General features: G+C 45.0%; 1 protein-coding gene across 17 annotated transcripts in view; it reads left to right on the forward strand.

Moving 5' to 3' along the window:
- Positions 1-25,403, forward strand: part of PDZD2 (PDZ domain containing 2) — a 404,529-nt gene that overhangs the window by 246,177 nt on the left and 132,949 nt on the right. For 2 of the 17 annotated variants that reach the window (XM_086361293.1, XM_086361296.1), the window contains exon 1: positions 11,796-13,367. The exons of 13 other annotated variants lie outside the window; for them this stretch is intronic. Coding sequence is in view for 2 of the 4 variants with exons in the window: in XM_086361290.1 (XP_086217416.1) it covers positions 23,832-23,890 (59 nt within the window). In the remaining 2 variants the exon portion in view is untranslated. Of the gene's footprint in view, positions 1-11,795; positions 13,368-23,724; positions 23,891-25,403 lie in introns of those variants that run through there. 2 more of the 17 variants (XM_086361291.1, XM_086361290.1) reach the window with 2 other exon arrangements.

Consider the following 25,403-nt stretch of genomic DNA (forward strand, 5'->3'; position numbering starts at 1 on the left):
TGTTATCTGCATATCTGAGGTTATTGATATTTCTTCTGGCATTCTTGATTCCAGGTTGTGCTTCATCCAGCCCAGGATTTCACATGATGTACTCTGCATATAAGTTAAATAAGCAGGGTGATAATATACAGCCTTGATGTACTCCTTTCCCAATTTGGAGCAAGTCCATCCCATGTCTGGTTCTAACTGTTATTTCTTGACCTGCATACAGGTTTCTTAGGAGTCAGGTAAGGTGGTCTGGTATTCCCATCTCTTGAAGAATTTTTCAGTTTGTTGTGATCCATACAGTCAAAGGCATCAGCGTAGTCAGTGAAGCAGAAGTAGATGTTTTTCTAAAATTCTGTAGCTTTTTCTGTGCTCCAACGGATGTTGGCAATTTGATCTGTGGTTCCTCTGCCTTTTCTAAATCCAGCTTGAACATCTGGAAGTTCTCAGTTTACATACGGCTGAAGCCTAGCTTGAAGGATTTTAAGCATTACTTTGCTAGCATGTGAAATGAGTGCAATTGTGTTGTAGTTTGAACATTCTTTGGCATTACCCTTCTTTAGCATTGGGATGAAAACAGACATTTTCCAGTCCTGTGGTCACTGCTGAGTTTTCAAAATTTACTGGCGTGTTGAGTGCAGCACTTTAACAGCATCATCTTTTAGGATTTGAAATAGCTCAACTGGAATTCCATCATCTCCACTAGCTTTGTTCGTAGTGATGCTTCCTAAGGCCCTAACTGTCTGACTCTAGGTGAGTGATCACACCATCATGGTTATCCGGGTCATTAAGATCTTTTTTGTATCTTTTTTGTATTTCTTAATATCTTCTGCTTCTGTTAGGTCCATACCATTTCTGTCCTTTATTGTGCCTATCTTTGCATGAAATGTTCCCTTGGTATCTCTTAATTTTCTTGAAGAGATCTCTAGTCTTTCCCATTCTATTGTTTTCCTCTATTTCTTTGCATGGTTCTCTGTCGATGGCATTCTGAAATCAGTGCTGACTGCATAAACAATTGTAGCTAAAGTAATATTTGATGCTTTTGAACTGACTTGGTATCTTTTGGAGTCTGGTATTATCCTTGCTACTTAGATTATCAAAGTGTGAGTCACTCAGTTGTGTCTGACTCTTTGTGACCCTATGGACTGTAGCATGCCAGGCTCCTCTATCCATGGGATTCTCCAGGCAAGAATATGGCATGGGTTCAGTTCAGTTCAGTTCAGTTGCTCAGTAGTGTCCGACTCTTTGCGACCCCATGAATCGCAGCACGCCAGGCCTCCCTGTCCATCACCAACTCCCAGAGTTCACTCAGACTCACGTCCATCGAGTCAGTGATGCCATCCAGCCATCTCCTCCTCTGTCGTCCCCTTCTCCTCCTGCCCCCAATCCCTCCCAGCATCAGAGTCTTTTCCAATGAGTCAACTCTTCGCATGAGGTGGCCAAAGTACTGGAGTTTCAGCTTTAGCATCATTCCTTCCAAAGAAATCCCAGGGCTGATCTCTTTCAGAATGGACTGGTTGGATCTCCTTGCAGTCCAAGGGACTCTCAAGAGTCTTCTCCAACACCACACTTCAAAAGCATCAATTCTTTGGCGCTCAGCCTTCTTCACAGTCCAACTCTCACATCCATACATGACCACAGGAAAAACCATAGCCTTGACTAGCTGGACCTTTGTTGGCAAAGTAATGTCTCTGCTTTTGAATATGCTATCTAGGTTGGTCATAACTTTCCTTCCAAGGAGTAAGCGTCTTTTAATTTCATGGCTGCAGTCACCATCTGCAGTGATTTTGGAGCCCAAAAAAATAAAGTCTGACACTGTTTCCCCATCTATTTCCCATGAAGTGATGGGATCGGATGCCATGATCTTAATTTTCTGAGTGTTGAGCTTTAAGCCAACTTTTTCACTCTCTTCTTTCACTTTCATCACTTTCATCAAGAGGCTTTTGAGTTCCTCTTCACTTTCTGCAATAAAGGTGGTGTCATCTGCGTATCTGAGGTTATTGAAATTTCTCCCGGCAATCTTGATTACAGCTTGTGTTTCTTCCGGTCCAGCGTTTCTCATGATGTACTCTACATATAAGTTAAATAAGCAGGGTGACAATATACAGCCTTGATGTACTCCTTTTCCTATTTGGAACCAGTCTGTTGTTCCATGTCCAGTTCTAACTGGCATGGGTAGCCATTCCCTTCTCCAGGGGATCTTTCTGACCGAGGGATCAAACCTGGGACTCCCACATTACAGGCAGATTCTTTACCATCTGAGCCACCAGAGAAACCCTACATTATGAAGGCCCTATGCAAACTTTTTTCATAGGTCTTACAATTAAATTTCAGTTGGTCAAATATTAAAGAGACTTTACCCTATGGCCACCCTCCACAGAGGTACTAGAAGTTACATGCTTTGGCTGCTGTTCTGATTGCCAGAATTTGCATTGTTATAGGCTTGAAAGGCACATTCTTGTGTCTTTTGTTTTTAAACTCTTTTAGATAAGTTTGAGACCTGGAAGTCACCATTGCTTGATTCCCATGGGAAATCTCCTCCAATTATTTAGAGAAATTCTTCTTGTGGGGGAAAAAAGCAGGGGGGGGAACAAATAAGTGATTGTTTGCAGGCTCATAGAAAGAAATTTCCATACGTGACCCAGCTTCCTCACTAGCGCTCTGAAAGCTGAGGTTGGGGAAGTCAAGTTCCTACTGCCACAGAACCAGACGTGACTCTAAGAGAAGAGTCTTCTGGTAAAGACAAGAAATACTTTCAAAATACAGCTGAGCCCAAACATGTCATTGAACATTTAGTGGGTTTTGATTGATTTCTTCCTCCAAGGCTTTCAGTCCACCCTTCCCCACTTGAGTAGGAAAGTTAATAATTTTTCATCCTAACGTAGACTTGGTAAGCTTAGGGGACTGTGTGTTTTTGTGAAGAGGAATTATTCTGAGATCTGGAAATAACAGAAGGGGTGCAGTAAACCTTTAGAACTCTGAGCACCGTGGGGAATTTGGGGAATTCCATTGCCACTGTTAAGCTTACAGAAGAAAAGACAGACAGGGAGGGAAGGAGTTGGCTGTCACAGAAACCTCTTTAAAAAAAACAGATTTCCAGCTCACCCCGGTTACACCAGCCCTTCTGAAATGCACTTGCAGCCTGGTTGCAGGTGTGGGGTGTGCATTGGGTGTACACTCTACTCTGTTCAAGTGATCGAAGAAGCATAGCTCAGCGGCTTCCCTTGACTGCTTAGCACCTTGGCAAGATGCTAAGCTTATTCTCCAGATGTTGGGAACCACCCAGAACTCAGCCTCCTGCTTCTGAGCCTTCTAGAATGTGTATACACTCCTGCAGTCTATGTGTATTTAGAATGAGTCATTATGGAGCATTTAACCATCTACGACACAGGCTTCCCTGGTGGCTAGGTGGTGAAGAATCCACCTGCCAATGTAGGAGACACGGATTTGATCCCTGGGTCAGGAAGATCCTCTAGAGAAGGAAATGGCCACCCACTCCAGTATTCTTGCCTGGGAAATCCTATGAACAGAGGAGTCTGGTGGGCTACAGTCTATGGAGTCACAGAAGAGTCTGATACAACAATGCGACTAAACAACAACAATCCATCCACCCCGCCTTCAGTTTCTGAGAACAAAATGAGTGGCTCCTTCGACTACTGGACAATAGCAATGTAGTCAAAATAATATATAAAGAGTGGGGGATTCCAAGCCCACCACATTTGTTTCCTCGTGTAGAGTGTTAATGGAGTTGTGACTGTTGACTTTGTCTTGGGCTCTAAGCCAGTGTGGGCAGCAGTGTGATCCTGAACCCGGCTGGCAGCAGTCCATTCCAGCGGGTCTGTTTAACAAGCCTGGCATCCGGCATGCTGTGTTCCCTGTGATGATGCCAGGTTAGGTGGGTTGGGCTGGAACACAGTTGTCTCCAGGGGCAGCAAGCACGAGGAGTAGCCCACTTTCTTCTCCTCTGTGAAAGGAGGAGTATTGAAATGGTGGGAAAAACGTCAAAACCAAGAAGCAGCCTTTGCTTAAGACCCACATCCTCGGGAAAGTTTGTCCTGCTTGTCCCAGCCCATGATGACACCTCCCTTGGAATTCCTGATCCTCATTACCTTTATCCATCATTTCCCATTTAGCACACTTGCTCACCCCGATGGGAACCTTTTCATGTAGACAGAGTCTCATCTGCCCCAAATGCTTAGAGGATGCCCTTTATTCATTTGTTTTATCTATTTACTTATATTTATGCTCTTATTTGCTTTTATTAGCTCACGAATAGTAAAAAGAATTCAACAGAACAGAAACAATCAAATTAGCTCACAGACAACAAGAAATCTAATAATAATAATAATTTAAAAAGAAACCACCAAATAGAAAATATTAGGCACAATGACTGAAAGAAAAGGTATCATTCTTTATACTAGAATATGGACTTGGTGTTTTAGGAGGGAAATTTGAACATAATAAAATCAATGTATACCTGTCTAACATGCCATTTCTTTTTTCTGGTAACTTTATTTTTTGACGTTTCTAACTTTTTGCTTTGTAGTGGGGTATAGCCGATTAATAAACAATGCTGTGATACTTCCCAGTGAACAGCGAAGGGACTCAGCCATACACATACACATACACGTATCTATTCCTCCCAAACTCCCCGCCCACCCAGGCTGCCACTTAACACTGGGAAGCATTTCCTGTGCTGTACAGTAGGTCCCTGTTGGTTATCCATTTTAAATAAAGGCATGTCACACACTATTTCTCACTAATTACTGAACACCTGAAATGCTAGAAAAAATTTTAACTTTTTTTTTTTTTAATATATATGGCTGAGCTCATGGCAAATTAATGAAACAACTGAAGGCAGACTGGGAAAGGGTGAAATTCCATAAGACAGTTTGGTTACGGAACTGATAACTGTCCCAGGTCCCACCCCTGACGCCTAGAAGGACCCCAGTTTTAAGGACTACACCTGCGCAGCGGGCAGGAGGGTCTTCGTCGCTGTGCTCGGGCTTTCCTCATCGTGGTGAGTGGCAGCTACTCTGTAAGTTGTGCACGGGCTTCCTACTGTGATGGCTTCTCTTGTTGTAAAGCGTGGTCTCTAGGGCTTCAGTAATTGTAGTACGTGGGCTTAGCTGACCCGTGATTTGTGAGATCTTACTGGAGCAGGGATCGAACCCGTGTCCCCTGCATTGGCAGGTGGATTCTTAACCGCAGACCACCAGGGAAGTTCCAGGAGGCTCTTCTTAATTACTATTTGATTCTGCTTTTAAGAGTTTATCTCATAGATATTAATAAGACCATAGACTGAAGCTTTGGGGAACTGTCTGCAGGGCTGCTCCTGAAATTGATTTCTTAGAGATGCCAGGGCCTGGAGAAGAATTAGAGATCTCCAGCTGCAGGTGGCCATGACATTGGCTAAGGAAGTGCGTTGTTCCCTCTTCACCTCTGAGTGTGAGTAACCACAGACTTCCATGACCTGGCCCAGGGAGTCCTCAGGTTGGGGCAGGATTCACAAGAGTGAGTTCAAGTTGTGATGGGGCTGGATTCAACTGGTAACCAAGACCTCTGGCTGGTGGGTCACTAGAGGCCAGGAAGGTGTAAATGCCTTGATGTGAGGGCATGTACTGTTCCAGATTTCTCTGGGGTAATTGGTTATTTATGCAAGTCATGAAGGCTTTCTGCTCCTTTGAAGTTAGGTTTTCCTTGCCCTGAAGTGATTGGTCCTTTTCTCCATCTATGTCCAGAAGAAACGTGTGTATCTTTTTTCATGGACTGACCTAATCCTCATTAATGGGCCTTGATTCTGAAAAGTTGACCTGAGATGACCAGTAGCCCTAAGAGACAGCTGTCCTTGTCCAGGAACCAGGTCCTGGGACTCATCCGTGTACTTCTGTTCCCCACCTTGCACTTCCTGTTCCATTACAGTTTCTTATCCCAATGTGAACTCCCTTGGCATTGATCCATCCTTACCCAGGGCAGTTCATTCCTAAAGAACACTGGGCAGTTTCAGCGTACCCATGTTCATTTAGATGTGGAGACCAGCTATGAGAAAGAGAAAAGAGTCCCAGCCCCTGAAGGATGGGGACTGAGTTAGGGAGAGTTGCCACTTTTCTGCACACAAAAGAAAGTTTAAACCAAAAAAATGCCTATACCGAAGGAGGGCCAAGGAGAATGCCTGAAAGTTTTTCAAAAAGTCCTCAAAGCACCTGTTATTGATGAGTAAGCTATGTTATAAAAAGACAGGAATGAGAACTGGTTGATAACATAAGATTTGGACACACCAGTTAGGAGGAGAGCTGGTATACAAATTTCTATAACTTATTTGACAATAGAGTCCTTCCTTCATAGAATATCTCCTCAAACTGATATGTTATAGAGTTTGTTTTTTTTTTTTTAAGCTAAAGTTATTAGAAAGATTATGAAGAAAGAATCCTTGAGGGGAAAATTCAAAAGGACAGTGAAACTGTGTTAAGGATATGAGTTGAGAGTTTTGTCCTGTTTTTCCATTTGTTTACTGGAACCTGGGAGCATGCCAGGTTTTGAAGGGAAATATAAGAGGGAACTTTTCAATAAACATTGATCCAGTACTTATAAGGAAACCAGTGCCAGCAAGGTGAACATCCCCCACCCCTGCTCAGAAGCCTCTGAGAAGCTGTGAACCCACCCCTTTGCTACAGGATTCAGCTCAGAGTTTTTGGAATTTTGAATCTGAATGCTTTAGGAAGGACACGCCTTTTGCCTAACCTGCTTTTCTCTTTCAATTTCCTGCACCCTGACAACTTTTGTGCTTGCAGTCCCTAGAATGGGAAGCCATCACCATAACAATGAACAGTATAATATAAGGCTTTAAGAACCTGTATGATTTGTTGTTTGTTGAAGAGGGCTGTCTAATGCATCATTGAGTGTTTGGCAGCAACTCTGGCCTCTACCCACTAGATGCCAGTAACAACCCCTCCTCCTCCCTGTAGGGGAAAGGCACTGGTTTATGTGCAAACATAGATACACGAAAAAGAGCAGCAGCTAACATGTTTCCTGATATAGTCATTGGAGGGAGATCGAGAATGGCTTTATTCTTTGCACATGAGAATTTATTAGAACAATGAGGAATTATCAAGCCGCTCTTATGTGTTTACCATTGGATGTCTCAGTGCGCATCCAGTGGTAAATACATAAGATTACATTAGATTGAAGGGATCAACAACTGAGGAAGAGAGAGTAGTTGGAGTCAAAGCCAGGTAAAGCCAGACACAGGTAAAAGATTTAAGAGGTAGAGTATCACCACCAATGTGAGAGGAGTTGACAATGATTCATCTGTGCTTGAGTGACTTTTGTAGATGTTCAGTCACTAAGTCGTATCCGACTCTTTGCAACCCCATGGACTGCAGCACGCCAGACTTCTGTGTCCTTCACCATCTCCCAGAGTTTGCTAAGACTCATATCCACTGAGTCAGTGATGTTATCTAACCATCTCATCATCTGCCACCCCCTTTTCCTTTTGCCTGTAATCTTTCCCAGCATCAGAGTCTTTTCCAGTGAGTCAGCTCTTTGAATCAGGTGGCCAGAGTATTGGAGCTTCAGCATTAGTCCTTCTAGTGAATATTCAGGGTTGATTTCCTTGAGGATTTGTTGCAGGAAGGGGAACCCCTTCCAGGGCCCGAAACTGGGCTCTTATCTAACAATCGGAAATGAATTGTCCGAGGAGACACATGTGCTCACAAAGCAAGAGATTTTATTGGGAAAGGGCACCCGGGTGGAGAGCAGTAGGGTAAGAGAACCCAGGAGAACAGCTCTGCCACATGGCTTGCAGTCTCAGGTTTTATGGTGATGGGATTAATTTCCGGGTTGTGCTTAGCCAATCATTCTGACTCAGAGTTCTTCCTGGTGGTGCACACCTTGTTTGGCCAAGATGGATGCCAGAGAGGAGGATTCTGGGAGGTGGTCAGACAGATGGTGTCTCCCTTTGACCTTTCCCAAACTCTTCTGGTTGGTGGAGGCTTATTAGTTCCCTGTTCCTTACCAGGACCTCCTGTCCTAAAACAACTCATGCAAATAGTTACTATAGTGCCTGGCCAGGGTGGGTGGTTTCAATCAGGGTGCTTCCCCTAACAGATTGACTGGCTTGATCTCCTTGCTGTTCAAGACCCTCTCAAGAGTTCTTGAGTGAGTGGGGATTGACATTAATGAAAAGAGGAAGTATATGAGAAGGAACCCGGTGACAGAGAACATGATGGGTTTTATTTCAGGCCCTGCTGAGTTTGGGATGCCTGAAAGACATCTCGTTGGAGCTGGGCAGGAGGCAGGCAGAGATCTAGGTCTGAAACTCTGAACAGAGATGGAGATTGAGGAATTGGAGGTTTTTCCTTGGTTGTTATTGTGATAGATGTAGAAGGGATAAGCCAGGGAAGAGGAAAAGAGAAATGCTGGTGCTTCTTCAGCCACCCTGGCCCTCCAGGAGGGAAGAGAGAGGTCAAGGATGAAGGCTGAGAACCGATGGTCAGAGAGCTGGGAAGCTCTGTCCACCAGCAATGTGGGGTCTCGTTGGACACATTCAACAGCTTAAAATCAGTTCTGTATATAATTAAGGACCAAAAAAATAGCATGATGGCATCCGTATATGCTGCCGAAGTGGAGTGAGGTGAAAGGGTATGTGAGCTCTTAAGAGGGCTTTGTGGAGGAGACGAAAGGGTCATAGCTGCATAGAGCTTGACTTTCTCAAGGGTGTTTGTGAAACCTCCGCGTTGATGATGGAAGTTGGAAGGGAACTGCTGCTCTCAGTTGCCAGGTCACAGCTGTCCCTGCTTGCACAAGTGGCAGGGTGTTCCCATCAGCATCACTTATCTCCCATCACAGGTTATGGAGACAAACTGAGCGCTGTTGGCTTTCATAATTCTCTGTGAACTATTTTTGACTGGGGGATGGGAAAAAGAGAAGGAAACTGGAGTGCTTTCTGTGTTTGCAGGTCGTTTATGAATTTTGGCAAGTGGTAGCCTTTCACTCTGTGGCTTCGATAATATGAAGCGTGGATAGCCTTAGGACTGACCAACGGGAAACTGTAAAGAAAATTCAAATTCCGCCAGCTTTTTCAAAATACAGTTGACGCTTGAACAATGTGGGTTTGAACCACGTGGGTCCACTTATGAGAGCTTCTTTTGATACATATACTACTTATGTTTATGATCAGAGGTTGGTTGAATCTGTGGATGCAAAATCCATGGATGTGAGGGCCAACCTGGGACTTGAGTGTATGTGGATTTTGGTATCTATGGTGAGTCCTGGAACCAGTCAGCTGCAGATGCCAAGGGACAACTGTATATATAATATAAAATTTATGTGATATAAATCTGGGCTAAATTATAAAATTTTAATGGAAAAGTGTTAGCCATTTTTCAGTGTATAGTTCTGTGGTATAAGATATGTTCATATTGTTGTGTAAATCCCAGTCATCTCCAGAACATCTTTTGTCTTGCAACTGAAACTGCCCATTAAATAGTAACTGCCCATTCTCCCCTCTTCGCCATCCCTGGGCCACTGATTTGCCTTCTGTCTGTGTGAATCTGACTTCTCTTGGTATCTCATATAAAATCTGTCTTTTTGTGACTGGTCTGTTTCACTGAGCATAACGTCCTCCTGGTTCATCTCTGTTGTAGTGTACGTCAGAGTTTCCATCCTTTCTAAAGCTCAGTAATATTCTGTTCTATGTATGTAACACGTTTTATTTTTTTCTGTTCATTCATCAGTGAACTTGGGCTGCTGTCACCTTTTAGGCGTGGCTGCTATGAATGTGATTGTACAAATAGCCCTTTGTGTCCTGCTTCTGATTCTTTGCGGTATGTACCCAGAAGTGTCCATAGGCTTTTGTGGTATTGTGGATTCTTTTCTCTGTTGGGGAATCACTTCTGATACTTCATTTGTGACTCTTCTGCTTTGGCTCATGGGAGAGTATGTCCCCTCCTGATGGACTTTGTTACCAGCTGGCAGCCATCACTGAGCCCATGCCTGTCATTTTTGTCCAGCCAGCTCTGTCCTAGAGTTTGAATCTGAAAGATCTGTGTTCAGGCTCAGTATTTCCACTAATGTGCCCTGACCTTGGCAAGTTCCCTTGTCTCTCGGGTCCTCTTTCTCCACATCCCCACCAGTGAGAAAGTACAACTAAGTAATCGATGGGGCTCCTCCCAGGTCAAGAAAGGGGAGGGCATAGTGGTCTTCTAAACCCAGGAACCATGGTGGGTGAGATGGAAGACATCAGAAGTTGATTGTTTTATTTCATTTGGCCATGCTTTGAGGCTTGTGGGATCTTAGATCCCCAATCAGAGATTGAACCCAGGTCCTCAGCAGTGGACCTAACCACTGGCCCACCAGAGAATTCCTGAGCCCCAGACTCCTAACATGGACAGTTTGACCAAAAACTTATCTGCCCTGAAATCTTGGATGGCTGGATGTTTCTAATGGCTTGTGTACTTGCTGCATTCTAGCACATGCTATATGGCTCATTTTATGAGTAAATGTAGTAGCATTTCCCCATAAAGCAAAATTGCGTGGTATATTATCCATACTTGCTGAGAAAATAGGAGAAAGGAAAGGTGGAATGACTGGTTTCACCATAGATTTTTGGCACATGTCATAAACTAATACTGAAGAGAATACTCTATAAGCAAATTTTACCTTCTGTTAAGACTGTAGCTTGGTCACGGGCCAAGAAAATTTTAACGTCCTTTCTTCCCCCTACTACTTAAAAAAATTTTTTTAAAGAACAGATTTTAATCTCCTTAGCTAAACTCAGAGCATGTCTACTTTCCTTGAATGAGGAAGGTAAGCCCCAAGTCGTCACCTGCATGATCAACTCTCTGGCCCCTGGACTGCATGTGAAAATTCAGGCTGCTCCTAGATTCCCTGTTTGGATTGGAGACTCGGCACTAATCCTTCTGCCAGTTTTCTCTGCCTCACCAGTGAAACATCATGTATACACCCGTGACTTTTTATCTTACTTTTCTTTTTCTCCCCTGTAAAAGACAGATGGCTTATTTTTTTCCCCCATGGATGTGGTGTTAAGGTGTTTGGATGACTGCAACCTGATTTGGAGTGTGTGCAGAAATATATAGCATTTTCTTTCTAGGAGACATTTTTAACCATCTTATTATTAAAAAACAACAAAACAAAGCAACAAACAGAAAACCAGACTGTCTGGGACAGTCAGTCGTCATTTTTTTTAATATATGAAACACTTAAAAAACAATTTTGAAGAATGAAGAACTTCCTCCCATGGTATTTGGGACAAGCTCATGACAGTCTGGGGTTCCTTGTGGGGGAAATCTATAGTGGATAAAACTATAAAAAGAATGAATAGATTAAAATCAAATTGTCCTAAAACTCAGCAGTCCTCCTGGGTTTTATAGACACATGACCGGACAGTGACGAGTTGCAATGAGCAGACAACATTTGCTCTTTTATTGCCGACAAGCGTGGCTGCTAAAGAATGGTCAGCATTTTGGTAACATTATTCACATTTAAACAGTTTGTGAATTTTCATACCTGCCATGGTAACTGTAGGGTTTTAGAGACCTCTGTCTTTGGAGAAGGCAATGGCACCCCACTCCACTACTCTTGCCTGGAAAATCCCATGGTGGGAGGAGGCTGGTAGGCTGCAATCCATGAAGTCGCTAAGAGTTGGACACGACTGAGCGACTTCCCTTTCACTTTTCATTTTCATGCATTGGAGAAGGAAATGGCAACCCATTCCAGTGTTCTTGCCTGGAGAATCCCAGGGACGGCGGGGCCTGGGGGGCTGCCGTCTATGGGGTTGCACAGAGTCGGACACGACTGAAGTGACTTAGCAGTCTTTGGTTGATGGATCATGAAAGACTCTAGTTGCAGAATAAGGTGAATTTCACACATAGTGGAAGTCCTGATTTATGTATGGAAACCTGGTTTTTTTAAATTCTATTTCCTTAGTAAAATCCAATTGTTTCTATAAAATTCAGTCTCTAGGGCTGGCTGATAATCTCTGGTTTTGCTGGTGGTGTCCTGGGGTAGAAGAAGGAAGTACTGTTGGGTTAGGAAAATTGTAACCTTGAGGACATGATGGGAAAATTATTTAAAGTTTCGATTTTTATTCCCATTTGAATACAATAAGAACTGGCCCTTTGATAGAAAATGCAAAGTAGACTTGTAGACACAGGGAGGGAAGGAGAAAGTGAAAAATGAAAGTCTCTCAGTCGTGTCTGACTCTTTGCGACCCCGTGGATTATACAGTCCATGAAATTCTCTAGGCCAGAATACTGGAGTGGGTAGCCTTTCCCTTCTCCAGGGGATCTTCCCAACCCAGGAATCGAACCCAGGTCTCCTGCATTGCAGGCAGATTCTTTACCAGCTGAGCCGTAAGGGAAGCCCATGCAAAGTAGACTTGTAGACACAGGGAGGGAAGGAGAACGTGGGAAGAATTGAGAGAGTAGCACTGAAAACTCGAGAGCTGGTGAAAATTTTCTGTATGGTGCAGGGAGCTTACATCTGATGCTTCGTGACAACCTAGAGGGGTGAGATGGGGTGGGAGGTGGGAGGGAGGTTCATGAGGGAGGAGCATGCATATACCTATAGCCGATTCATGTTGATATATGGCAGAAACCAATGCAGTATAGTAAAACCCTTATTCTCCAATTAAAAATAAATAATTTTTAAAAAAGAAAGAAAAGGCAAAGTAAAATACTTTGTTGTGAACCCTTAGGTGACTGAGTGGAAAGCTTCTTGACACCTTATGCTGGCTTCACATTCGGGGAGCACATGAAATACACATCTCGGTGTATTTCTGGTTGTCTTAGGCCTGAAATCGTACACCTTCCTCAGTGGGTGGTGGTGGTGTCTATTGAACGAAGCCATTTCAACTCCATCACCAAGGTGTGCGTCCTTTGCTGGTGGAAGAACTGATCCACAGACAACCTCCAGAAGGAGGGCACGGGTAACCTCCACCAGGGTTGGATGCCCCCGTAGTCCCAGAAAATCAAAGCCTGGTTCCAGCATCCTGGTTCCACGATGCTGGCAGGGCAAGGGTTGGTTTGTCCTCTTGCAAACGCAGTTTAGCAGGATGCACTCATAAATGAAAAATGATCTGAGTGCTGTGGGTGGGGCCATCACACTCAGGAGGTGAAGCTGAGAGGAGGAGGGAGGAGAGAGAGACACAGAAAGAGAGCTCATACTCCTGAGCTCCGGAGAGTATGAGGACTTGGCAGGAAGTCGGAGCTCGCACTGGCAGGGTTCTCATGTTTGTTGATAGTTAATAACCCAGGACTTTAAAGAACTGAATGAAGAGGGAAATGAAGCGAACCACACTTTGGAGTCTGTCAACGGCTGTGAAAGACAGTGGAGAACGCTCACCCGATCAGTTCCTGAAGCAGGTAGGCGAGTGAGACCTGAGCGGCCAGGAGAGTCTCATTTTCTCTCTGAACACAACTTACACATCTTCCAAGGTTTCTTTGTTGTTGTTTTTTTTAAGTGTATGAGAAATGAGAAGATAATATTGACATAAGAAACAGACTTAGAGCCTGAATGATGCCCAAGCCAGAGATTTCCTCAGTTACTAGTTTGATGACCAAGTGACAGCTATATTGTAGGGGTTGCCTAAAAAAAAATTGCCCCCCTAAATCATACAGCATTTAAGTTAAAGGTGATTTAAAATTTGACGAAGAATCAATGAGCCACAAACATTGTTTTAGAACAAATACTTTAAAGATAGCCAACCAGAAACTGATTTGCCGGCTTGATGGTTGCTGTGTTTTCATATTTCAGCGCTAACAAGGTGCTTGCTAGTTTTTACTAGCTTTTGTAAGAAAGGAGGTAGATGTATAACAGCTGTGAAATGTCCACAAATTGACTGGGGTCCAGAGCGAAGCCTGAATGCACTAATGTTTTCTCCATTAAGGTGGGCTGCTTCTGCTTCTCAATCAGGGAATTGGAAAGAATGATGAGAGTAAAGTGTGGATCCTGAATATTTATATGGGGGCAGCAGTGATTGGCGGTGGGGGTGGTGATGTGATCAGGGAGAGGGCTGCAAATTATCACTGTGCCGTGTTCATACTCGGGAGCAGAAAATAAACAGTGAGGGCCAAGGGTGGCCGCCACATGCAAGGATAATTTAAGGACTGATTTGTGGCTCCTGCGGTTGTAGCTGAATCTCAGCGCATCCTTTCCATCATTGGGGCTTGTGATAAGGAAGCAGAACAGAAAAAAAAGACCATCACAAGCCTGGGCTTCTGAACCGTTTCCAGGCTTTGCTTCTGGTTGGCGCCTGGATAATTGGACCTAGATTTCCCCCACAATAAAGTGGTCAGAGTGTCATGAAATTGAGCTGGGGTAGGTCGGAAGTGGCATGTGTGGTCAGCATGACAGGAGTGTCAGAATCAGGCAGAGAATTGTATTACAGCCGAATAAGTTCAACACCCTCAGAGTTTTCGAGAATGCCCTGCTAGCCACAGGGGTGTGTCTGGGAAGGCAGATGTGAGAGCTGCTTTGGTAACCACTCATTGGCTGACTGTTGCCTTCAAGCTGTGGTGGCCAAGCCTTGTGGCTTTGCATTTTAGGCCTGGAGGGCTGGGAGATGGCTGTGCTTAGTCAAGGCAAGCCCAAACCTTATCTCTGACTTTTCAGCCTTCCACAACTAGACCTATTTATGGGTGGGGGAGCGGCACTCCTGTGGTCTTTAGGACCACAGGACCTCTCCACCCTGACCCACTCTTGCTACCACCTACCTTTGGATGAGTCCCATTGGTCCCCTGTCCTTCACACCAGTCTGTCTCAGTTGCTGTTTGCAGGAAATTAAGGCAAATCAGGCAGGCAGACTCCTTCCCAGGGTCCATTCTGGAAGCAGTCAGAGCAGTACACTGTGGCCTGTGAGCCAAATCCAGCTTTCCCCAGCCTGTTTTTGCATGGCTCCAGAGCTAAGAATATGGTTTCCATTTTCAAGGAAAGAGAAGATAAAAAATACAGGATGAGGTTAAAATACAAGAGATAAAAAATACAGAACTGAGACAGATGTGGCCTTCAAAGCCTAAAATATGGACTGTTGACTCTTGTTGTTCAGTTGCTGAGTCAACTGGCTCTTTGCAACCCCGTGGACTGCAGCACACCAGGCTTCCCTGTCCTTCACCATCTCCCACAGCGTGCTCAAACTCATGTCCACTGAGTCTGTGCTGCCATCCATCCATTTCATCCTCTGTTGTCCCCTTCTCCTCCTGCCTTCAATCTTTCCCAGCATCAGGGTCTTTTCCCATGAGGGAGATGTTTGCCATCCTCAACTGACATCACTCAGGATCAGTGTGACCAGTGGGTTGATCAGCTTATAACATCTTTGGCAGTTCAGATGAGCTGTTCATTTTGGAAACTGATTTTACTGTCTCAGTCTCTGTTAGATGGTATGACTGCCTCCAAAAGGGGAGATTCAGGAGCCAGGAAGTTGAAGATTTTCTGCAGGATCCAAACATTAGGAAAGAAATGTCAGGCAAACTGTGTTTATAGTTGGATTTTCACCCTCTCCCCTCATTGGGGAACCCGCTGGTGTAGGTACCCATGAGACCCACCACGTGGGCAGACATGCCACTGAAAGAACCTGAGGGGGGAACCAGAACTCTGCTATCTCACTCAAAAATGATTCATTTCCTTTCCCCCTTTTTGCAGACTTGATTGCTGGGCCAGACAGATACAATCTGAGTTCTTTGGTGTTGTCACTTTGGGGGGAAGAAAAAGATGTTTTCTGTAAAATAAATAAGTGAATATCATGTATTCTCATATTTAGAAGTGTTTCCTTATTGGCTATAAGAACGCTTACTTTCGGCCAGCTAAGCTGACCCTGGAACATGCGATTCTCATTGACCCAGCATGGGATTTCATTATTAATGTCATTTCTAATAAGAGGAAAATCTAGTGACCTTGCTCATGTTTTAACTTGTGTCAAAACTGCAGGCCTGGATGTGTATTTGACTTTTGTAAGTAGCTTACTGTGGATTGCAGAAACAAAGGAAAGTTTTTCACAAGTAGATTGTAGTTTAAGAAGAAAAACACAAAGGCTGGTATAATTTTTTTTTTCCTCCAAGACATTGCAGTCGTCTAGCCTCCTGTATTTGGAAATTGGATGCTGCCAGTAGAGAAGAAGTGGGGTAGGGCCGAGTTTGACAGAATGAAAACAAGTGAAGAAGGATGAAAATGTGTACATATGGTGCCCCATGGGAGTTGGAACCTAGAAACCAAGATGGCGGCAACACACTTGATAAGTCAGGTTGTCAGAGCGGGCGAGGGTGGGTCCTTTAACCTATCACGGGAGCCAGGTTGTACCTTGTCTGTATTTAGAAAGGGGGTTGGCTCTGAATTTAGAGATTAAGCAACCTGCTATTCCTGTATGCACCAGAATTTCAGACACGGTCAGAAATCTGATTTGCGTAACTGCTGAAACTCAACTGGAAGCCAACCAAACGGAGGCCTGGGCTCCCCAAGCGAAGGGCAGTTAATCAGGAATCACAACACATGAGGGAATTGATCACATTGGCCCTTGATGGTGTGGTCTGTGTGGCCAGAGTCAGTGAAGCAGGCTCTAGGTGAAGGGTCAGCTTTGGTTTCTCAGAAGGCGTCTGCATGAGTCAGTGGTATGCAGCTCAGAGACTAGAGGCAGTGAGAGGGACCTTTTCACTTCTGAGCCCAGCAGCAAGTTGGCCCCTCAGGAAACAGACCAAGTCTGATCAGAAGCTGAAGTGTAGCACAAGCTATGAGCAGCCCTTAGTTAGCCCCCTCTTTTATAGCGTGTTGGGAAGACAAAGTGCTTTGGCTCAACCTTGACCCATTCACTGCTCCCTTTGGCTCTCTGGACAGAGCCAGAATCTGACCTCTGCTCATAAGCTTTTTCCTGATGGTGAATGGAATAAAAGACCAAGCTAGATGTGTACATATGTGTGCAAAAGTGTGTAGACCTAAAGGGGAGGAACAGCTGAGCAAATAGAAGTTATGATTCTGAGTTAGAGAACTAATGATCATGTCAGTGGAAGGGTTTCAATTTCACATCTCAGTGGCTGTCAGGGATCGCTTTGTGTGGCTTTGTGTTCACATACAGGTTAAGAGGGCTTCCCTGGTGGCTCAGTGGTAAAGAATCTACCTCCAGTGCAAGAGTTCCAGAATCGGTCCCTAGATTGGAAAGAGCCCCTGGAGTAGGAAAGGGCAACCCACTCCAGTATTCTTGCCTGAGAAATCCCATGGACAGAGGAGCCTGGAGGGCTACGGTCCGTGGAGTCACAAAAAACCAGACACAACTTAGTGACTAAACAACACGTTAAGAACTCCTTAAGAACTTCTGTAGGCAAGACACCCTCTCAGTTCCAAACCTGATTTCTGCACATTCCCTGCAGTGATGTCTAGGAAGTGTAGCATAAAATATCTTCACCCTGAAGGTCCCGACAGCGTCTCTGCGTTTTCTTCATGGCGGGTGAACAACGTGGCAGTGCTGTGCCTCCACTGCCATGGCGTGTGCCCTGTTCAGTAAAGGAGCGGGCTGAGTGTGCCTCTCCCTGTGGGCATGTCTGACCCAGGGCCCTCGATTTGTTCCATCCAGGTGTGCGTGGGTGTGCAGCCACACCACGGCTCTACAGATGGCCTCAAGTGGGGCAGGGCCTGGGCTCAGTCTCAGTCCAGATATGAGGTCCCTGTGCAGTGAGTCAGGCCCGATCAGTGACCCTGGATGCTAGATTCTCCCCATTTTTTAAATCTCTTTCTGCAGAAGCAGTGGTGGTGGTTTAGTTGCTTAGTTGTGTCTGACTCTTGGGACTCCATGGACTGTAGCCCACTGGCTCTTCGGTCCATGGGATTTTACAGGCAAGAATACTGGAGTGAGTTGCCATTTCCTTCTCCAGAAGAAGCAGTACAGCTCTGTTTTACATGCACCAGAAGAACTCTGCACTTAGAAGGATCCTAAGTAACACCTTTGGTAAAAGAGCTCACACACTTGTTTAGATTTTTGGTAGTTTTGAGGTTTGGGACCTATCACGCAGTCTTAATACAAGACACTCTTGGACCGTCTTCTTTGCCTTTCTAGCTTCCACACTGTTTTTCTTCCCAAATTTAAAGACGGAAACCATGTTAGAAATTGACAGAATAGGGCAAGTCTAAGGAAAGGCGAGAGTGGCCCTTGGGAATAAGTTTGGTGAAAACCAGCCCCCACACACCTGTTTCAGTGAGACTTCTCAGTCCAGCAAGTGCAGGTTACCCCCTGAATGGTAGATAGATGGCCTCCTGTTTTATACAATTTATTATGTCAAGCCTTCCCCTTTTAACAAAAAATTAAACATTCTTACCAGCTGTCTTCCCTCCCCCTACAAAAAAAAATATATATATATGTGTGTGTGCGTGTGTGTGCGTGTGTGTGTGTGTGTAGTAGTCCTGCAAGGAACAATTTAGAATCCTACCCAAAGCAGAACATGAATGGAAGCACCCATGCCAGGGGGAAAAAGGAAGGAATTCACGGGCTTCATGCTGCTGCTGCTAAGTCGCTTCAGTCATGTTCGACTCTGTGAGACCCCATAGACAGCAGCCCACCAGGCTCCCCCGTCCCTAGGATTCTCCAGGCAAGAACACTGGAATGGGTTGCCATTTCCTTTTCCAGTGCATGAAAGTGAAAAGTGAAAGTGAAGTCGCTCAGTCGTGTCCGACTCTTAGCGACCCCATGGACTGCAGCCTACCAGGCTCCTCCATCCATGGGATTTTCCAGGCAAGAGTACTGGAGTGGGGTGCCATTGCCTTCTCCCACGGGCTCCATACTTGACCTTATAAATGTCATGAATCTCGGGATTTATCATGGTGCTCTGGATGGCACAACAACCTTTTCCTTTTGCCTTCTGCTCCCGTTTCTGCCCCTTTGGCAAAAGAATCCTATTTTCTCCTGCAGGCCAGTTGTATCAGCAGGAGGAAGCTCTGTCTTCCAAGGAATCCCACCTTGGACTTGCCAAATTCCGTCACCTTCAGCTGGCAACACTTTGACTGAAGTTCTCAGACGGCTGCCTGTGGGGTAGAGGGTTGACTGTTGGCAGGAAGCTGCTGGCTTTGAAAAGCATCACAGGTATTTTATTGTAGCAGATGCAAGACAGTTTTGGCAGGGGAGCAATAAAGACCTGGAGGGGGAAACAGAAAATTACTTCTGAGCACTGCAGGGAAGAAGGTGGCAGAAATGAAGGATGCAGTTTGGGTTTGTAAAGCTGAGTCTTTTGCACAATCCTCTTTACAGGCTCGAACTTGCTTGACTTCAGTTTCTCCCTCAAGTGAGTCAAAGAGTGTTAAAAGAGAATGGAAGCCCGAAGCTGAGAAACAGACTTGGGGGTGTCTCAGGGTGTGAGGGTTTTGCTGGGGTCCTGGTGGCCCGACCAAATTTTGTGTGGTAGAAATCTTGCCGTTTGCAAAATGCTGAGGCATTATGTGTTCTATGTCTATGGCTAATTAGACATTCTTAGTGAGTTTCTTATGGTAACAACAATTTAACCACCTCATCTTAAAAGTGAGTGGAGTCATTTCAAACTCTCACTGGGAGAAACATGAGTCATTTCTGTGGCTTAATTAATTACGTTTGTTGTCACTGGGATTTCAGAATGGAGAGAGGATCTATTATCGGTTTTAATCTTTTTTAACTATGAATTCATCTATTCCAGCAGCAGCCTCCAGGTTACTCCCAAACCTAAGCAGTCTCAAAGCTGAGATGTCGAACCTTTCTAAGCTACATGACAGTGAATAATACAGTACTGATTTTTTTTGTGTGTGTACTGATTTTTTAAAATCAGTTTTATCTTGATATGATTTACTGTGATAGACTCCTCCTACCCACAGATCGATTCTCTAATCTGTGAGGTTTCCTCTGCGTCTGGACTGTTTCCTTGTCTTCCGTTACTTACTCTTGAATATGAGCTCCTGAATCAGGGTGGGTGGGAAACTAGGTAAGGACGATGCAGCTAACTCGTACTGGGACATTCAAAATGCAAGGTTTAGTCATCTTTTTTCAGATGAGCAAACCTGCTGTTGTTTAGTCACTCGGTCGTGCCCAACTCTTTGTGACCCCGTGGAGCCTAGCTCGCCAGGCTCCTCTGTCCATGGGATTTCCCAGGCAAGAATACTGGAGTAGGTTGCCATTTCCTTTTCCAGGAGATCTTCCTGACCTGGGGATCAAACTCACGTCTCCTGCTTGGCAGGCAGATTCTTTACCACCAGGGAAGCCCTGAGCAAACCTATTAAAGAAAGGCTAAGTATGAGTGACTTGTGTGTGTGTGAAGGGTTGCAAGTCAGAGTTAAAAGTTAATTCATGGTGATCACATGAACCTGGAAACACAGCTGTTTCTGAGCATAAATCTTAATGTAAGACTGTGTCTCAAATGTGTAGGTCTGTCTTCTCTTTTGTAAGCATTGTGGTGCAGACACATTCACACGAGCTATTTTTGTTAGAGAAATGCCTCGTTGTGTAGTGGCAGCTTTTCTGTGAGAGTTCAAACCAAGTGTCAAATGATCTCCCCAAGGCTGCTGCATGAGGTCCCGTTTTGCTTTCATGGCATTTTGGTTAGCGTGAGGGGAACATAGCCCATGGAGCAGTGTGGCCGACTTAGATGCACAATTTCGAAATTCAGAGACAAATCAATGTTGGCTTTTTCTGAAAATGGATCTTATTTTGAGAACCACAGTTGACATGGCTGTGGGAAGTGTTGCTTATTCTTGGCAGGAAAACTCCCCTGAAAAGGTGCTTATGATCCAGAAGACGGGGAGCTGCCCCGGGCTCCCTGGCAGAGCAGGGGAGATGTTTCAGAACTCAGTGTCTGTAACCTATATTAAATCCACATTTGTATGGAAGTATCTATGCAGATGAAGAAGGCAGCTTCCTACAAAATGGGATTATTTTAGTGACTCTGTGTAATGGTATTCACAGTGGAGCCCGGCATGTCTCTTTCAGAAATATTTAGATCCCAACTTAAGGGATTTGATCAGAAGTACTTATTACACATTGAAGTGTTTCACTCTGCGGTGGGAACTTGTGGGGAAGCCAGCTCACAGAAGCCAGAAGGGCAAATGCAGTAGCTAAGAGAGAAGGAAGTGATTGACCTGCGTGTGCTCCAGCTAAGATCAGACAAACAGAAACACAGACACAGGGCACATCTCTACTGCTTCTGTGTAAGGTCCTTTCCTCAGTAACCTAGATTCTATGAATACATTTCAGGGGGAGAAGGGGACAGTAAGCCTGGAAGGGAAGAAAGTTAAATGTTTGTTGTCATTAAACTCTAGTTCAGATGTAGTGTTTTCCTTCAATAAAGGATGCAGACAACAAAGCACAGTAGTATTTGCAGTCCTCATGTCTTTGCCACCGGTAGAAATGGTACACATTATTTGTGGGTGGGTATCTTTTGATATCAAACACTCACTACTACTTTAAAAATCGGCTAATTAATTTGTTAATAGATATCCCTAACCTCTTAATAAAAGAGCACATGGTTTTGATAGTATACATTTTAAAATATTTAGGCTATTGTATTTCAACATAATTGGTTTTCTTTGTAATCCTAGGTATTTTATGTATTTAAAAATATCATTTTGAGACTTCACCAGGCAGAGGCCCATGGTTCAATAAATATTTTTTAAAAAGAAAGGAAGAAAGAAAAGGAAAAAAGCTGTCTTAAAGTAACCATTTGATCTTCATTTAGATCTTCATTTACCAGGAAAAAAATATTAACCCAGGACTGTAGGGTATGTTCTAACCTATAAATCACCTGGGATCTTGATAAAATGCAGATTTTTATGCAGTAGGTCCTGAAATCCAGGAGATGCGGGTTTGATCCCTGGGTCTCAAAGATCCCCTGGAGAAGGGATGGCAACCCACTCCAGTATGCTTGCCTGGAGAATCCCATGGACAAAGGTGCCTGGTGGGCTACAGTTCATAGTGTTGGAAAGAGTCAGACACGAATGAAGCAACTGAACATACATGCACACATGCAGTAGTCTGGGTTGGGGCCTGAGATGTCTGCATTTCTCAAATTCAGAGTGTGTGTGTGTGTGTGTGTGTGTGTGTGCGCGCGCGCGCACGCATGCATGCTCAGTCATGTCTGACTCTGCAACCCAATAGACGGTAGCCTGCCAGGCTCCTCTGTCCGTGGAATTTTCCAGGCATGAATACTGGAGTGGGTTGCCGTCTCCTACTCCAGGGGATCTTCCCGACCCAGGGATCAAATCTGCATCTGTTGCATCTCCTGCATTGGCAGGGGGATTCTTTACCACTGTGCCACCTGGTAGCAAGGCAGAGGCCCACAGTAATCCAAAGAAAAGCCTGCATTTTCCAAACTCACCTTTAATTATTTCACTCCATCTTAGTCACAGGCAGTAGCTTAACTATTGGAACACTTGGTTGTGGGAGGAGATGCCCCAGGAGAGGAAAAGGGGGAGAATCTCAAAGGACAAACTTCAGCTTCCAAGTGTCCTATGTTGGGTCTTCTGGGAGCCCAGAGTAGCTGCCAGGCTGTGAAGTGAAGGGGAGACCTCTCAGGGGAGGGGTATAGGGGAGATCTGTGTCTCTGGGAAGCGGGGCGCTGCTGAAGCTGTGGCCCTGTGAGGGGTCATCTGTGGGTCTCCTAGGTCCCACGTGCACCAGGTGATGCCTGCCTGCAGCCTGTGGCCTGGGCCCTGCTCGTCGTGGAGAGGGCAGGGGGCAGATTACCATCCATCCCCTTGCGTGCATGGTGGCTGTGTGCTGTGTTCGAAGGAACACTGTAGGGCTTTCTTCTCTCCCCAAGGGTGATTTATTAAGTGTGTAATTAGATGATGCAAGTTGTATATCTTTGTAAGATGCTCATAAGACATTCGCGAATTGGAGAAAGGTCCTTTGTGGAGAGTTTGAGCGGGAAGTGTCATTGAGCCTTCGTGGCCTGAGTGGCTGTCTTTAACCCCAGAACCCCACCCCCACCCCAGACCTGTTCTGACCTGTCGCCTCCTGAAGATGTGCTACCGGCCTCCCTCAAACCACTTACATGTTGCATCCGGGTGGTGGCTTCGCAGGGCAGCTGCTGTGTTGTGCTTAGTTGCTCAGTCGTGTCTGACTCTTTGCAACTCCATGGACTGTATCCCACCAGGCTCCTGTGTCCATGGGAATTCTCCAGGCAAGAATGTTAAGAGTGGTTTGCCATGCCCTCCTCCAGGGAATCTTCCCAACCCAGGATCAAACCCTGGTCTCCTCTGCCCTCCTGGACCAGATCCAGATGTTTCCTGGGTGTCCTTGGCTTCCCACCCGCCCATGTGCAGATCTTCTCTGAGGGAGGTGTGCATGGAGGGAGCAGGTAGGGCTTCTGCAGGTGCGTGGCCATCACAGTGGGACGCGTCCTATTACTACTCTTTTACTTTTTGTTTTCTTTTAACTCTTTCTCGCTAATTGTACTCTCGGGGACAGAGAGCATGGATGCCCCCGATTCCCAAACCAAGAGGTATTTTCATAAAATACAGATTGCCAGGCCCCAACCCCCAGTTCTGGGTGAGTGTCTATAGAGTTATCCTTGTAAAACATCCGGTAGGAACAGAGAAATCCCTCAGATGGGCGGCCACCTGTTTCAGGATGTTTTTGTGTCATTGTCGTCCTGTCACCAATGGGTCATGGTGATTGAAGAGCTTTTTCCCTTCTTGTTTATACTTTTCTTTTTTGCGCAAATCATCCACGTAATGAACATTTGTCATCTTATAAAACGGTCTCTTTTTTTTCCCTCTCTTCTTCAGATAAAAGGCTTATTCTTACAGTCAGCCAAATTTGGAAACCACTGCTGTTGACCCATTATCTCAGACTCGGAGCCCTCATTTTCAAGGAGAGGAAACAGGCTTTGTGGATGAACTGGCTGACTGCATCAGGAGTGTCATCTAGCTTAATGTCTGAAGACCATGCCTGGTACAAGCTCCGTGCTCCCTGATAAGACCCATTCTTCTCAGCCTTGGGGGCCTTGTTTCTGGGCTTGTCAGAGTAGAACAACAATAAGCAAACGCCCATATACTTAGGGTGAGGACCACATTGAACCCAAACCTTGTCCCCCAGTCCCAGCACTAAAATGTGACAGATTGAGGCCCCTGAAATGCCAGGAGCCCCAGATCTTTGTTGGAACACTTCATCCTTCAATGCCTCAACTTCCCCATCTATAAAATGAGTATCATATCATTCTAACTGCCTCCCTTACAAAGCTATTGTGAAGTCAAACAAAGCGATGTATTTGAAGGGCTTTGGGGAAGAACGAAGCATTATGTAATCATAACATGGTCTCATCATTACAATAATATTATACTACCCCCAAAGACTTTGTTTCTGCTGAGTGGCCCAAATAGAATCACTATAGATGGAAGAAATACTTGATTATATTATACCCCAGTGGAAGGCTTGCTTGAAGGAGAGGGGAGGACAATCAAGACTCTCACAGAAATACATCACTTCTGAATTTCCTGATTAAAGCTGCTCTAATGGCCCATTAGTGAATCATTTCACACCCTCTGCCCTTTAATGGCCACTTTCCAGCTGTGCTTCAAGCCAGGAACCGTTTGGGTGAGCGAGTGGGTGCATGTCACAGGATGTTTTCCCATCTGCTTGAAGGCAGGGACTGTCTTTCATGCCTCTCCTGCTGCTCTTGAGTGGTGAAAATGCTTCAAGATTTTTCATCTTGAGAATGGCAGAGTTTTCAACCTTGCGTTCCAGACTAGATGAAGAACCAGACAGATTCTAATATCTGTGAAAAGTTTCTGCAACTGTTCCAACAGAGAGATAAGCCTAAAATGGATAAAGCTTCATTTTTCTCCCTAAGAAATAGCAAGCACTGCTTGAGAATGAGGGAATCAGTCTGTGGTAGTCAACCTTAATGATATTAAGCACCGAATATGTCTCTATCGGAGTTGCGTAAAGGAAACTTATGGACTGTGGACAGGGTGGAAGCACAATGAAAATTGAAGTAAAGTGTAAGAAACAACTTCGGAGGAAAAGAGCATTGCTGGAATGGCATGACATAGCTGGCCTGTGCTCCCCAGGGGACCCTTGTAGCTCTGAGATAGTAAGATTCTATGGAAAAGTCCTAGGTTGGGGTGTCTGGGAAGGAGCTCATGGGAGAGGACCTTGGTGCATAAATAGGATCTCTGTAGGCAGGGAGAATGAGAAATGCATTCCCTGAGGCATGCATACACTATAGATGCACAGGAGGGTTTGTGTGAGGAAAGTGAAAGTGCAAGTCAGTCAGTCGTGTCCCACTCTTTGCGACCCCATGGACCATACAGTCCATGGAATCCTCCAGGCCAGAATACTGGAGTATGGGAGCTGTATGAGAACGAAGAGAGCCACAGGTGAGATTCAGCCTGTACATACATATAAGCTGCTCAGATCTGGTCTAAAAAGAGGATTTTAGAAGTCTTTAGTAATACAGACAAAT

The sequence above is a fragment of the Bos grunniens genome, chromosome 20 (assembly GCF_055505025.1).
Source record: "Bos grunniens cultivar Pamir isolate PY7600 chromosome 20, Bosgru_T2T1.0, whole genome shotgun sequence".
NCBI classification, from domain to species: domain Eukaryota; kingdom Metazoa; phylum Chordata; class Mammalia; order Artiodactyla; family Bovidae; genus Bos; species Bos grunniens.